The sequence below is a fragment of the Coenobita brevimanus genome, chromosome 97 (assembly GCF_032717465.1).
Source record: "Coenobita brevimanus isolate Jiangsu-jjx chromosome 97, ASM3271746v2, whole genome shotgun sequence".
Lineage (NCBI taxonomy): Eukaryota > Metazoa > Arthropoda > Malacostraca > Decapoda > Coenobitidae > Coenobita > Coenobita brevimanus.
The window spans coordinates 50,817,557-50,833,214 of record NC_137050.1 but is presented as its reverse complement, the minus strand read 5'-3'; the positions used below and the strand labels follow the sequence as shown (position 1 = coordinate 50,833,214).

Sequence of the window (15,658 nt, the reverse complement as noted above, 5' to 3'; positions counted from 1 at the left end):
AACAAGCCCATACATTCATTCAAGCCTTCTAATTTCTTGGCTTCATCCCACATGTGAAAACAGTTACAAGTGATATACTGTACTTTACATTCTTACATTCGTGTCACAACAACTGTAAAGCAGAACACTTCCACTGTTTAGTTTCTTTCAGGCATGCATGGCTTGTCCTATGCGCCTCAATATATAGAGTAAACTACTTCTTACATTTAGTTCCATTCCTAAATCCTTTTGCCTCATAAATGCTAATACGGTACATCCCCCTAGTACGCGCCTATATGGGCAGCAGAGGATGTCGCGTACTAGGAATTCGCGTACTGTGAATACATGAACTTATGGGAAAAATTACATATGGGCGGCATCCCCCTTCATGGGCAACCCTTGAGATGCCTTTCAGACCTAAGTATTGTACTATACAGGGAAACTATCTAAGACATAATATCTAAGATAAAGTAAACCCAAGATCATGGCTTTACTAGGTAAATCATTGGTGGTAGGTGGTGGTGACCATCATCCACTCACTTGATGTAGTGTTGCCTACTTCTTCCTTAGCCTTTATCATTCTATTTCTGAGCCTGCCCTCCTCTCTTCCTATATCTACCATCTTTCCTGTCACTTCTTATTGCTCTTTTTTTCTTTACAGGTGGCTTTACATTGAGTGACAAGCCAAATGGTTTCCTGTAAGCCAAGAAACCATTTACAATGCTGGGTGGTAACCATATAACCAACCCATATGTGCTCCCAACATGTCAACAAGTGGGTTGGTGGAGGGTTAGTGCCCCTCCCCGTAAAACCAATAACTCAAAGTCAAATGGCCACCCCTTACGGGATTATGGCGTCCGGCAATAGACAGACAGATAGACAGACCTTTACCTGTTATCGCTTCTTGGGGGGGCAATGTCGCATACTCGGGGTAACCCCAGATTTGGGCCACTCTTCACTGCCCGTCTCGCTTACAAGGAGTTCAATTCATGTACTAATAAAAAATACACTAAAATAAAAACATGTACATGGGGGATCGCTTACTTGGAACTTGCGTACTGTGGGGATGTACTGTGTTTGTTTTTCTCACAAATTTCCATAAAATATTAAGCTATTTTCTTTGTCTTCCAACTTCACATTCCATTAACCTTTTCATTACCCACATTTATTATTTTGATAGATCCTTACAGTACAATGCAATAAAAAATTCTTCTACCCACTTACCCGAACATTTACTTACTCCTCATCTTTAAAGAACTTTGGTTTAATTTCACTTATAAAGGGTGTCCATATTTTTTATCCTAAGGAGTTTTTGTAAGCAGCATGTGATAGGAGTGTAATGCTGTAAGGTAGTGAGACCTGGGTAATACTGAAAGTGGATATTCGTAGCCTCAAACATACAGTGATGACAATGATTACACGTGTAAGGTGTCCTTGAATGCAAGGCCTTGGGGGGGTGGGAGGGCTAGGATTGTGGTTGAAAAGCTGAGAGTAAGGTTGGGACTTGAATGTACTGGTGTTGTAATGAGGAGGCATAGACTGAGATGGTCTTGGCATCTTGAGAGGATGGAAGATGACAGTTGGGTACAAAAGGTGAAAAACGTGAATGTTAGGCATGGGGCTGCATGAAATAGATAAAAACAAGACTTGGGATGAAGTTATTGAGTGTGACCTCAGAGAAATGGGACTGAATAGGGAGGCTGCCAGATCATGCAGTGTGGAGAGCTGCTATTAGGTGACCAATGCCAACACATGCAGGCAAGTTGGAGCCCCTACAAACGATATAATGATCCAATCTACGCAACCCACATATTTTCACATGTAGTCTCTTAACCATCCCTTGAGTGTACAGGCTAAACAGTGAGGGTTGAAATTCGAGATGACTTGCAATTCGCACCTTGCACGGGATGATTAGTAGGAAGGGAAAGGAGGCTTTTCCACCCACCAAAACTTCATGTGAACATGGCAAACGTTGCTGTAATGCTAATGCAGGGCAAAAAAAACATGCAAAATGATCCAAAACAGTATAAAAAACCTGGGCAAATACATAGATACAAAAAAAATAAAATAAAATAAAAGGAATATTCTCTTATATTATGTCTTTTTTGCTTATGCCTGCATTTATTTATCATCATAAACAGGGTGGTTGTGTGTGTTGCAAAGGAGAAGAAAGCTGATATTTTTTGTCTGGGTCCAGATAATGGCTGTAGTAGGTGTGTGTTTAGGCATAGCTACGAGCGAAAATTGACCATCCACTCATCACGGCAGCAGGTTGCTGAACTGACATATGGGGTGTGTGGGAGTGTAGTGTAGGTGAGTCTCAAGACATCTGAGGCATTCATTCACTTCCCAAGAGTTTTTGCACTTTCCAACAAGTTGCACTGCATTGAAGCCAGCGGTCACGCTACGGTTAAACATTATTCGATGCCGGTGGCCACGGAGGGGTTAAGCATAGGATAAACTATCCTGAGATGTTAGCTATAACTTTGATTAACCCCTTCTCTATCAGTGGGATCTCCTAAGTGGAATGATATTATCTAGCAGTGGCAATATGAACTACCAGAAAGTTACTATACTGAAGGGGTTACTCATCTGAAGGAAACACCCATGATCCACATGGTTACTCTGACTGTACCATCATTACCCAATAGCGTACATTACACAAGTGGGAAAATCTACAATGAATCACAAAAAAACATAAGTCCCAAGTACAACCTCTCCTCTTATGTGAGAAGTGGGAAAATCTACAATGAATCACAAAAAAACACAAGTCCCAAGTACAACCTCTCCTCTTATGTCAGAGGAGGTACAATGTGGCTTGCAATCTGTACAAGTGTTAGGCAGTGTGGTAACTATACTCCTACACCAGTACAAAGTACACAAATTTTCAGACTCCACAACTTGTACCCTCCTCCTACAGTGTCTCATACCCACACTTCCAACTGTCAGTCTTGCTGAGGAAATAAGTTCAAACCACTTTGTGCACTGGTTAAGATGGGTTAACCTGATGGCATGGACTGTAAACACCTGAAGCCATGAAATGAATACCTTAAAACTCATAAACAGTTTGGTCAGATAGTGTGTGGACTGGCTTACATGCCTTATTCGGCTAGGCTGGACCTTCACTGCTGCTGCAATAGATGTTTTGACATGCTCCTACCCTAATACAATCTAATAAGTATCACGCACGAGGAGTACAATGATACAGTATCCAAAATTATCAGTATAGCTTGAGAAGTCCCAAGGAGATCAATTTATTATCACTGGCATATGCATATGATAATAATACTGACTGAAAAATGCAACAAACAAGCATTATATGACATCCTTATGAAAGCAAGTTTATCAATGTTGGGAAAAAATCATCAGGTGTTTTTCAGTGGCCATCACCAACTGTGTCATATTATTTCATGTTGTGTCTCACTGACTGACTGTCTGTAAATGAATATTACATGAAAATACGGACTGAGGATACAAAACTGTCATGAACATCCATGCATGAGGAATATACAATGCAGTGGATATTCAAACAGAAACAAACACCAGCAAACTCTACAAAACACTAAACAGCATCACACTCTCCAACAGCAACACTACACAATCACATGCTGCCATCACAACAACAGACACCATACCTTCAAACAAACAATAAGCAAACACTCTCATCAATCACTTTTCACATGTGAGCCATCTAAACCCCCATCGTGATGACCGATGTATCATCCAACATAAGAGTTCCCCACAGACCCAGACTTTGTACATTTCACTTGCAATGGTTTGGGCATATGGAGAGAATGGATAATGTGTGATTGGTGAAAAAGATAACTAGATCTGATGTGAGAGGTGTAAGACTGAGAGGAAGACAACGAATAGGATGGATGGACAGTGTGAAGAGAGTGCTGGATGCGAGAGGGACGTCTGGTGAGCAAGGAAGAGTGGCTGTGCATGACAGAAATAAATGGAGAGAAATTGTGAATGAATAAGTGATGACGCAGCATTGAGGGGATATTCTCCCGCATTTGGTCTGATCAGCTTTCAGGTCAGGTGCAGGTAAGGGGATGGGTCTGTTATGATGTGGCAGGGGTAAACCAGCTCTGCTGTCGGGCCCTGCTGCGGATGTCACTGATTGCATTGCGCAGTTGACCCTTGTGTGGTGTGGTGTGGTGAGGATCTGTCCGTTCTCCCCTTTGGGGCTAAGATGCGAATCAATGTGTTTGAATGGATGAGTAAATGGGGAGTGTGTCGTCCTGTCTCGGCTACCTCCCTTTCCTTGGGGGAAGCAGCCTAGGTATATAGATAGATAGACTTACAACCAGATGAAGCAGATCATTAGCAACCTTAAGTACTCATCTGCCTGTGGACCAGATAACATAAGCAACATTCACCTTAAACACCTAGGACCACAAGGCATACAAGCACTCACCAACGTATCAAACTAAAGCTACTCACACAGCTTAATACCCAAAACATGGAAACATGGTATCACCATTACTATCTCTAAACCCAACAAAGACCCCACGTTACCTTACTCACACCGCCCCATCACACTCCTCTGCACCCCCTCTAGTCACTGAACGACTGGTATTACAACAAGTTACACCTCACACACCCCTAGCCTAATCACACCATGGATTTAGGCCACTACACTCCACAAACACTCTTCTTACAGACCTTACACAAAGAGTTTTTGATGGCATGAATTCACCTACGCCACCACACAGAACACTCCTAGTCACACGAGACATCAGCAAAGATTTTGATACAATCCCCCACCACAATCTCACAAACAAAATATTCAACACAAACATGCACAATAACACAAAAAGATGACTGGGAAAATACTTAGCAGGCAGATGTGCACATGTAACATTTGCTGGTCAGTCTTCGAACATCAGAAACTTCACCAATGGTGTCGGGACTTTGGCGAAAGCTTTGCCATCGCACTTGACATCTCAAAGGCTTTCGATCGAGTCTGGCATAAATTTTTAATTTCCAAACTGCCCTCTCACAGTTTCTATCTTTCTATCTGTGCCTTCATCTCTAGCTTCCTTTCTGGTCTTTCTATAGCCACTGTTGTAGACGGCCATCGTTCCTCTCCTAGATCTATCAACAGTGGTGTTCCTCAGGGCTCTGTCCTATCACCAACTCTCTTCCTTTTATTCATCAACGACCTTCTAAGCTGTAAATCTAATCCTATCCATTCGTATGCTGATGACTCCACTCTTCATCATTTCCATTCGGTTTCCACAACATCCATCTCGGCGGTTACTTCAGCAAACAAGGGATGAGACTATGGCACACCTAATGTCTAACTTGGCTCGTATCTCTGACTGGGGTAAAAACAATCTTGTTCTTTTTAATGCATCAAAGCCTCAGTTCTTACACCTATCAACCTGACAAAATCTTCTACAGGTGTATCCACTAATGTTTAATAATATCCAGCTTAATCCTGCATCATCCTTGAACGTGCTTGGGGTTTCATTCACACGGAACTTATCTTGGAAAGATCATATTACATCTCCTATAAAATCTGCTTCCAAGAGATTAGGTGTGCTAAGCCAACTCCATTCCTTTTACCCCCGCACAACTGTTGACTCTATACACAGGTTTTATCTGCCCCTGCGTGGAGAACAGCTCGCATGTGTGAGGAGGTTCCCCGCATACAGTTCTCAATAGGGTGGAGTCAAAGGCGTTTTGTCTCATTAACTCTCCTCCTCTTACTGGCTCCCTTCAACCTTTGTCTCTTCCCCGCACTGTTGCCTCTTTATCTCTTTTCTATCGCTACTTCAATGGACACTGCTCCTCAGAACTGTCTGCTTGCATTCCTCCACCTCTATGATGGGCGCGTAGCACCCGTCTATCAGCAAACTCTCATCCCTTTTCTGTCCAACTCTCTAATGCAAGAGTAAACCGGTACTCCCAGTCCTTCATTTATGCAACAGGTAAACTCTGGAACTGTCTCCCTCTGTCTGTATTTCCTGCTTATGATCTCTAGTCTTTCAAACGCAGTGTGTCCAGGCATCTCGAAATGATCATATCTTGAATTTGGCTCTCTCTTGTATTTTGTTTTTCTCTTGGAAGGAACAATTATTGCAGGCTCGTGGCCTCTGGTTCCTTCTTTCTAGCATAAAAAAAAAAATAAAAAAAAAATAAAAAAAAAAAACATGCATGACATACCCACAACCCACACACCACAGATACACATAGCTTTCTATGCAGATGATATAACACGTACATGTACACACCAAAACACAAACACAGCTGCACACATCCTCCAGCCCTACCACAAAACACTACACGAATGGTTCACCACAAGCAGGCTCAAAATAGCCCCAACCAAATCTACAGTGACCCTTCTCACAAACTGGACAGCAGAACACAGTTACATTCCACACTTCACCATAAACAACACTCCCCTACCACACACACAAACACACAAAATCCTTGGTGTAACACACAATACATCAATGTCATTTAAACAACACATCACAAACATTAAAAATAAAGTAACACCAAGACTCAATGCCTTGAGGTCACTTGCCCATAAAACTTTCGGACACAACAAAGAAACCACCACCACAGTATACAAACAATATATACATTCAGTGATGAATTATGCAAGCCCAGCTTGGGCTTCTAACCTCACTAAAACACACTACAACACTCTACAGACCATACTGCATAAGGCCATAAAAATAATCACAGGCTGCACAGCTACTACACCCACAGACCACCTACATCAGGAAACAGATGATCTCAAGGTCAAGGATCACCTAGACATGAGAGGCACCCCAATTCTCGCTGCAGCCTCCAGAAACCCACAGCATCCACTACACTACATGGCAGTACATCCACACACACACCAAGAAACATCAAAACAACACCCAGCACACGATACCATACACAAATACTGTCATCTCTGCCCTCTTGCCCGCCTCAGACAAGCTTCCAGAAGCATATCCACACTCAAATCACTCGCAGCTCCATTCAGTCACGTAAAGACAACACACAGCTGCATGCACGGCCTCCTGATATCCACCCTTCTGAATCCTATCTCCCTCATGAGGAAATGATCCACCTGGCCAGGCTGAGATGTGGGCATCATCCAGCCCTCTTCAGTTACCAGAAGAAGCTGGATGACTCTGTCGCTGATGCCTGTCCAGGATGTAACATAGCACCCCATACTATTAAGCACATTATGGAAGACTGCATTGCACATTATCACCTACACCAACAACACAACATACACTCCTTGAGAGCTCTGTGGGAGAGCCCGGTCTCAGCCGTGACCTTCCTTAGGGACTCGGGACTGTTCGGCCAGACTGCCTAGAGAACAAATACTACTACTACTACTACTACTACTACCACTGAAACATGAGGGTAGTGACCTATGACATTCCCAATAATGAAGTAAAATGTAAAGGCGAAATGCACCACTTTTCATGAGCTGGCCTTCTTTTTCACTATGGTAAATACCCCTCAACTCAAAAACAATGTCCTGGGAGGCAAGTGTGCTGTGATGGCTATCCCTGTGTACAAACTGGGGTCCAGCCTCACCGTAAAATTGAACTGTGTACGAGCTAACACCATATTCCATATGCCTTCAGTTCAGTCAAGACTGTCAGTTCAAACTGTGTGTGCACAGGGCTTAACCCCATCTATCTAATGCCTTTTTTTTTTTTTTCCCCAGATTATTTTACTCAGCTTAGGAAACTTTTCAAACTGGAGGGGTAAGATACTGGTAACAAATTAATTAACCTCTTCATTATTTGAGATCCTTCCAAAAAAATAAGGATGTCCCTGGACTGAAGGGGTTGTCATTCTTCACGACAAACAGAGAACACCCTGTCCCAAGGCAAGGCACAGATTACAAGCTTCCAGTATGCCTTCACTGCCACAATATCTTTTGTCTTTGATTGTTTACGGCCAGAAAATCATCAGCTTGGGAGAGAGACATTACAGTATAATGACTGGGTTAGGACCATCTTCATTAACCTCTTCAGTATGATGACACCTTAATAATGTTATTCTGGCTATGAACAAATAAGTGTATTCAACTTAGGATAGACATTTTATGGTAAAAGGACAAAACCTCTTTCCATACTACCCACCTTTCTCAAGCTCACGAACTTTCTCAATGAGCTGATACACCTCCATGTACTCCGCCCATTCCTGGCCTGGGGTGGAGGCAGTCACGGTGCGTGGCAGCTTTGTACACCCTGACCAAAGAAAGATTTGTTAATAAATACTCTCTGGCACCCTTTTATAACCTAGCTGACATGTTGGCTATATCTGCCTGGTCATATGAAATGCAACTATAAATAATAGTGAATGAATGAGTGTTTGGCCCATTTCATTGGATGTGCTGTAGTTTGTTCTCCCTCTACTGTGCATTCTCTTTCCTTGCTTTATGGACACTGCCTTCCTTAGGATGGAAAAGAAATCAGTATGACGATAATGACGATGATACCCTATGATACTGACAGGCATGTCCAGCACATGCAAACTTCTGAACATAAAAATTGAGTGCAGCTACTGACATACACTAACACCTAAAGAGTAATAACTCTATTCTGCATCATGATCATCATGACCCATACCTCTCTTTCCACTTAAGGATGACGTGATGTAAGTTCCAGTGAGCAAGAAGTAACCTGACCAAGGGAAATTAACCAAAAGTAGCTGTTGCTGCTTAACTCAGGCCTGTCTGGCTGAATAAACCTGTCAAACACAGGTAAGCAACTGCTTCTACAGGGCCATCCTACAGATACAGTACAGCAGCTATGTTCAAAAAGTAAGGATTTGGCATCCCCTTCTGGCAGACAGCACCTCACCAGGGTCCTGCCCACAGTGAGGTGCAGGGCAATATAAGAAGGTCTGGCTTCTGGGTGGACATCACAGCTGCTTTACCCCTTCCAGCTACCTGGCACCACTACATGTAGGCTCTTGTTCAGTCTGTCCATTAAACAGGCCACACTCTCATTTACTCACCATTCACACCCCCAGAATCCTGCCTCCACTTCACAGGCAGAAACATCCAATCTTAAGTGTTTCATACCACCTATCAGCTTGAGTCAGTCTGATCATTACAATTTCACTGGGAAAGAACAAGGGTGCCAAACCCTAGTCATACACTCCTCCTAGACAGAATCTTCCAACCAGCTCAAGCCAGATTCTTAGCATCATCACCTTCCATAGTTCACTTCTCTTTAGTTTTTCCTTCATTACAACAGCAGAATAAAGAAACAATTTTAAAAAAATGTTAGTGGTGCCTGGCAAAAAGTACCGTACCTTCTTCTGACCTTTACTCAATATTATAAGCTTACAGTACTGTATTATATTTTACGTTACATATACCACAATAATTACAGGCATAAAAAGGGCAACTTATGAAGAACCATTTTGGAAGAGCCAAGGAAGAAAAAATGGAACACCAGAATACTATGAGGTGGGAATGAGATCAAAATGACAATGATTATGATGACTGTGGAATAATGGGGTTACCAGATGCAGTACACTCATCACCGATTCCTCCAATATTTCATTTTTTTTTTTTTTTTTTTATGCGAGGAAGAAGGAACCAAAGGCCATGAGCCCGCAGTAACAGTTCCCTCCAAGAGAAAAACAAAACACAATAGAGAGTCAAATTCAAGATCCGATCATTTTGAGATGCCTAGACACACTGCGTTTGAAAGACTGGAGATCATAGGCAGCAGGAAATACAGACAGAGGGAGACAGTTCCAGAGCTGACCTGTTGCATAAATGAAAGACTGGGAGTAACGGTTAACTCTTGCATTAGAGAGTTGGACAGAAAAGGGATGAGAGTTTGTTGCCAGACGGGTGCTACGCGCCCGTCGTAGAGGTGGAGGAATGCAAGCAGACAGTTCAGAGGAGCAGTGACCATTAAAGTAGCGATAGAAAAGAGATAAAGATGCAACAGTGCGGCGAAGAGACAGAGGTTGAAGGGAGTCAGTAAGAGGAGGAGAGTTAATGAGATGAAAAGCCTTTGACTCCACCCTATTGAGAAGAGCTGTATGTGGGGAGCCTCCCCACACATGAGAGTTGTACTCCACACAGGGGCGGATAAAACCCCTGTATAGAGTCAACAATTGTGCAGGGGTAAAGAAAGAGCGGAGTCAGCTTAGCACACCCAATCTCAATTTGTTTTATGTAAGTATAAAAATCAGTATGGTTACTACAAGGGGAAAAAAAAAAAAAGACAGAACATACTGTATGAAGGTACTTCAGTGACTGACAGCTTAACCAGATGCCGTATTTTAATATTTGTGAAAAGCAGGGTCTTGTTTAATTTACTGTGTGTCTATCTATTTCTGTATCTATGTAAACAGTATTAATCAGTTTTTATTCAATTTTAACCAAACTTAGTTCAAAGAAAGAGGGTCAGCAAAGGACCTGACCTACTGTTCTAAGAACAATAAGTCACAGCTAGGTTAAGATCACACAATAAGGTCAACTTATATTAATTTTATTCAATTTAGACCAAACTTGCTGGAAGGATTCTGGCTAATGCAAACATGAAAGGATCTGATTTTAATAACAATCAGTCAACAGTCAATGTCACAGGGGAAAATCAAAGTTCAGTCTGTGCATGTCTGTGTATGAACAAAATAATGAAAACAGTTCTGTTCTAATTTGGTGGAAAGTCTGAGAGTCATGCAAGGGACTGAGCTAAAGTTTTCTTAACACAACAGGTCAGTGGTCAAAGTCACAGGACAAGGTCAACTTAGTTTTTACCTGATTTTGATCAAAGTTGGTGGAAGGGTTCAGGGTATAACAAAGTGAGAGGAGTTGATTTTGATAACGATCACTCAAACATCAAGGTAATATTATTCTATAGATAAAACTTGGTGGAACCGTTGAAAGACAGCCAAAGATGTGGGGATCTGATTTTTTTTTTTTTTTTTTTTATGCGAGGAAGAAGGAACCAAAGGCCATGAGCCCGCAGTAACAGTTCCCTCCAAGAGAAAAACAAAATACAATAGAGAGCCAAATTCAAGATCCGATCATTTTGAGATGCCTGGACACACTGCGTTTGAAAGACTGGAGATCATAGGCAGGAGGAAATACAGACAGAGGGAGACAGTTCCAGAGCTGACCTGTTGCATGAATGAAAGACTGGGAGTAACGGTTAACTCTTGCATTAGAGAGTTGGACAGAAAAGGGATGAGAGTTTGCTGCCAGACGGGTGCTACGCGCCCGTCGTAGAGGTGGAGGAATGCAAGCAGACAGTTCAGAGGAGCAGTGACCATTAAAGTAGCGATAGAAAAGAGATAAAGATGAAACAGTGCGGCGAAGAGACAGAGGTTGAAGGGAGTCAGTAAGAGGAGGAGAGTTAATGAGACGAAAAGCCTTTGACTCCACCCTATTGAGAAGAGCTGTATGTGGGGAGCCTCCCCACACATGAGAGTTGTACTCCACACAGGGGCGGATAAAACCCCTGTATAGAGTCAACAATTGTGCAGGGGTAAAGAAAGAGCGGAGTCGGCTTAGCACACCCAATCTCTTGGAAGCAGATTTTACAAGAGATGTAATATGATCTTTCCAAGATTGTGGGAACAATCGGATGGATGTTGAGGTTACAGGGCAAAGACAAATGTTTGTTTCTTATACCAATTGTAGGGCATGGGTGTTGCACTCTGAATGCTTCTTCTGTCTCCAAATGATTATGTTCAACTACAGAAAGATCTCTTGTACTGCAGTGGTTTATTAAGGCTCTACCTAACCCTTCATGTTGGAAAGGTCTCTCCCATGCTAAATATAACTGCTTGAAGGTAACACGACTTAAAAAAAAATGTGCATCATCAGACTTACGAGGTTCAGCAGGGGGTCATCAGGAAACTTCCACAGTTAGATGGGTTTGACGCAAGCTTGCTGAAAAGAATATCTTGGAGTGTTTTATGCATTTCAGTGACTGAGGTTCCCTAAAAAATGGGCTAGTATCAAGTCATATAAAGCACACGAAGAAAACCTCTTAGAATTATGCACTAAGTTCACTTCATTTTATGGTTTCTGTCATAGAGTGTGACCTCAGGGATAAGGGACTGAACAGGGAGGCTGCCAGAGATTGAGCTGCGTGCATAGTCACCATTAGCTGACCAAGGCCAATGCATACAAACAAGTTGGAGCCTTTATAAATGACACAATATGATACAAGAGACCTACACATGGTGGCACTGTGCATCCTGGGTGGAGAAACTGCAGCATCCACTCATGAGCCAAACTAACTCACATTTCACTGCATCTCACAATGGGAAGGACCCTGGTCTGACTCTGGTGAGGCATTACCTACCATAGAGGAGAAGACTGTAGCACCAGTCAAGCAGGGCAGTACTCCCAAGGTCGATGGATAGCTGATAACAGGGATAGCTGGAGCTCCCATTTCATCAGCCCTCAGGACTAGTTCCTGACCATCCCCCTTTGCTGAACTTTTTCAGTGTTTCAGTAACACAGAGAGTAGGCCAGCATGCTCTCCAATACATGTTTCTCTATCAACACCAAACTACATGCACAGTACTCACTACCTTTTCAAAAAAAAAAAAAAAAAAAAAAAAAAAAAAAAAAAGGCGCACTACAGCAATGCCTCGGAGTCCCCGGAAGGGGGGCAATAAATGCCCCCACCATCCACCCCTCTCCTGGTGACAACTCTTTGAGCTGCCTGAATCCATTGTCTGACACTTCATTTCTGCAACATTCGCGGCCTTTCCTCTAACTTTCTGTCTGTCGAACACCACATCTCCTCCTACAAACCTCACCTTCTCTTCCTTACTGAGACTCAGCTGTCTGAGGCAACTGACAGCAAACCCTTTTCTGTATCCTCCTGCTTTCTCTATATTCATTTCAAAGCCAAAGGTGGATGTTGTGTATATGTACGCAACAACCTATCTTGCTCTCGTGTTCCTGAACTTGATTCTTCTGAATTCTCTACTCTCTGGCTTCGGCTCTCCTGTCATTCGCTGACTAAATATATCTGCGCTGTTTACCTATCCCCTAATTCTACTGACTATTAAAAATTCTTTGACTATCTTACTTCTACGATGGAACACATTCTATCCATTTGTCCCTTCTCTGAAATCTCCATTCTAGGAGATTTCAATGTTCACCACCATCTTTGGCTCTCCTCTCCTTTCACTGATCCACCTGGTGAACAAGCCTACATCATTTCTATTCTAAATGACTTAGAGCAGCTTGTACAGCACCCTACCTGTATCCTTGACCACCTTGGAGAGAGCTCCAACATACCTGACTTCATCTTTACAACTAATCTTTCTGCTTACACCGCTAATCTCTTCTCTCCATTGGGCTCCTCCGATCCTAACCTTGTTACCTTAACCTGTCCTATCGCTCCGGTGAGGCCTGTGGACCCTACAAAGAAACGTTGTCTGTGGCACTTTGGAGCCGCAAACTGGGAGGCCCTCAGGCAGTACTTCTTTCATTTTCCCTGGAATGATTATTACTTCCATGACCGGGAGCCACCTGAGTGTGCCTTGCGCATTACGGAGGTTATTCTCTCGGGCATGGAAGCATACATTCTTTTCTCATATCCTTTGACTAATGCAAGAAAGCCTTGGTTTAATCACGCTTGTTCTAATGCTGTCCGCAACAAGGAGAAGGCCTATAAAAGATACTGGAGCCAACCCACCCCTGAATCATATCTTTTTTATGTTTTTGCCCGGAATCGTGCTAAGTCTGTTCTTTGCTATATTAAAAATAGTTTCATCCGTACTAAATGCTCTCAACTCTCCAACTCGAATTCTTCCCGCTCCTTCTGGCACCTTGCCAAAAACCTCTCTAACAACTTTACCTCATCCTTCCCTCCTCTTTTCTACTCTGATGGCTCTGTAGCTATTTCTTCTACTGATAAAGAAGATCTCGTCGCTCAGACGTTCTCCTCCATTTTCACCTTAGACGATTCCAGTGCTGTTCCTTCATCACTTCCTCCCTCATGACTAACATTAAAATTTCCTCAGCTGATGTATTTTCTGCCATCACTGGCCTCAATACTAACAAGGCATATAGACCTGATGGAGTCCATCCTGTTGTCCTCAAGAACTGTGCTTCATTGCTTACACTCTACCTACATAAACTCTTTTGCCTTAGACTTTGACTTGTACCTTTCCTTCTTGCCAGAAGTTTGCTCTCATTCAGCCAGTCCCAAAGAAGGGTGACCATTCCCAACCCTCTAACTATCGTCCAACTGCTTTAACATCCTGTATCTCAAAAGTTTTTGAGTCTATTCTTAACAAAAAAATTTTTAAGCATCTTTCCTATCTCAACTTTCTTTCTGATCGTCAGTATGGGTTCCGTCAGGGACGCTCCACTGGCGATCTTCTCACCTACCTTTCAGACTCATGGTCATCCTCCTTTCCGGACTTTGGCAAAAGCTTTGCCGATGCACTTGACATCTCAAAGGCTTTCGATCGAGTCTGGCATAAATTTTTAATTTCCAAACTGCCCTCTTATGGTTTCTATCCTTCTATCTGTGCTTTCATCTCTAGCTTCCTTTCTGGTCGTTCTATAGCAACTGTTGTAGACGGCCATTGTTCTTCTCCTAGATCTATCAACAGTGGTGTTCCTCAGGGCTCTGTCCTATCACCAACTCTCTTCCTTTTATTAATCAATGATCTTCTAAGTTGTACATCTAATCCTATCCACTCATATGCTGATGATTCCATCCTTCACCTTTCCATTCAGATCCCGCAACATCCATCTCAGCAGTTACTTCAACAAACAAGGGATGAGGCTATGGCATACCTAATGTCTGACTTGGCTGTATATCTGACTGGGGTAAAAATAATCTTGTTCTTTTTAATGCATCAAAGACTCAGTTTTTACACTTATTAAACCGTCAAATTTTTCCACAGGAGTACCCACTAATGTTTAATAATATCCAGCTCAAGCCTGCATCATCCTTGAACATGCTTGGGGTTTCAATCACACGGGACTTATCTTGGAAAGATAATATTACATCTCTTGTAAAATCTGCTTCCAAGAGATTAGGTGTGCTAAGCCGACTCCGTACCTTCTTTATCCCTGCACAGTAGTTGACTTTACAGTATACACGGGTTTTATTCGCCCCTGTTTAGAGTACAACTCTCATGTGTGGGGAGGCTCCCCATATACAGCTCTTCTCAACAGGGTAAGTCAAAGGCTATTCGTCTCATCCATTCTCCTCTTACTGGCTCCCTTCAACCTCTGTGTCTTCCCTGCACCGTTGCCTCTTTATCTCTTTTCTATCGCTACTTCAATGGTCACTGCTCCTCTGAAATGTCTGCTTGCAACCCTCCACCTCTAAGATGGGCGCGTAGCACTCGTCTAGCAACAAACTCTCATCCCGTTTCTGTCCAACTCTCTAATGCAAGAGTTAACCGGTACTCCCAGTCCTTCATTTATGCAACAGGTCAACTCTGAAACTGTCTCCCTCTGTCTGTATTTCCCACTTCCTATGATCTCCAGTCTTTAAAATGCAGTGTGTCCAGGCATCCCAAAATGAATGGATCTTGAATTTGGATCTCTTTTGTATTATTTTTGTTTTTGTTTTTTTCTTGGAAGGAATATTCATGCGGGCTCAGACTTTGGTTCTTTCTTCCTTGTATAAAAAAAAAAAAAAAATATGGGGGTGCCAGATCCCTACATCGTGTATGTACTGTACTGTGCTGT

The 15,658-nt window shown here is 42.6% G+C and overlaps 1 protein-coding gene across 1 annotated transcript in view; it reads right to left on the bottom strand.

The window, feature by feature from the left end:
- The window catches only part of Setd3 (SET domain containing 3), a 137,431-nt gene that overhangs the window by 109,076 nt on the left and 12,697 nt on the right, over positions 1 to 15,658 (bottom strand). The window contains exon 3 of the mRNA XM_080283360.1: positions 8,091 to 8,198. Within this exon, the coding sequence (XP_080139486.1) occupies positions 8,091 to 8,198 (108 nt within the window). The remainder of the gene's footprint in view (positions 1 to 8,090; positions 8,199 to 15,658) is intronic.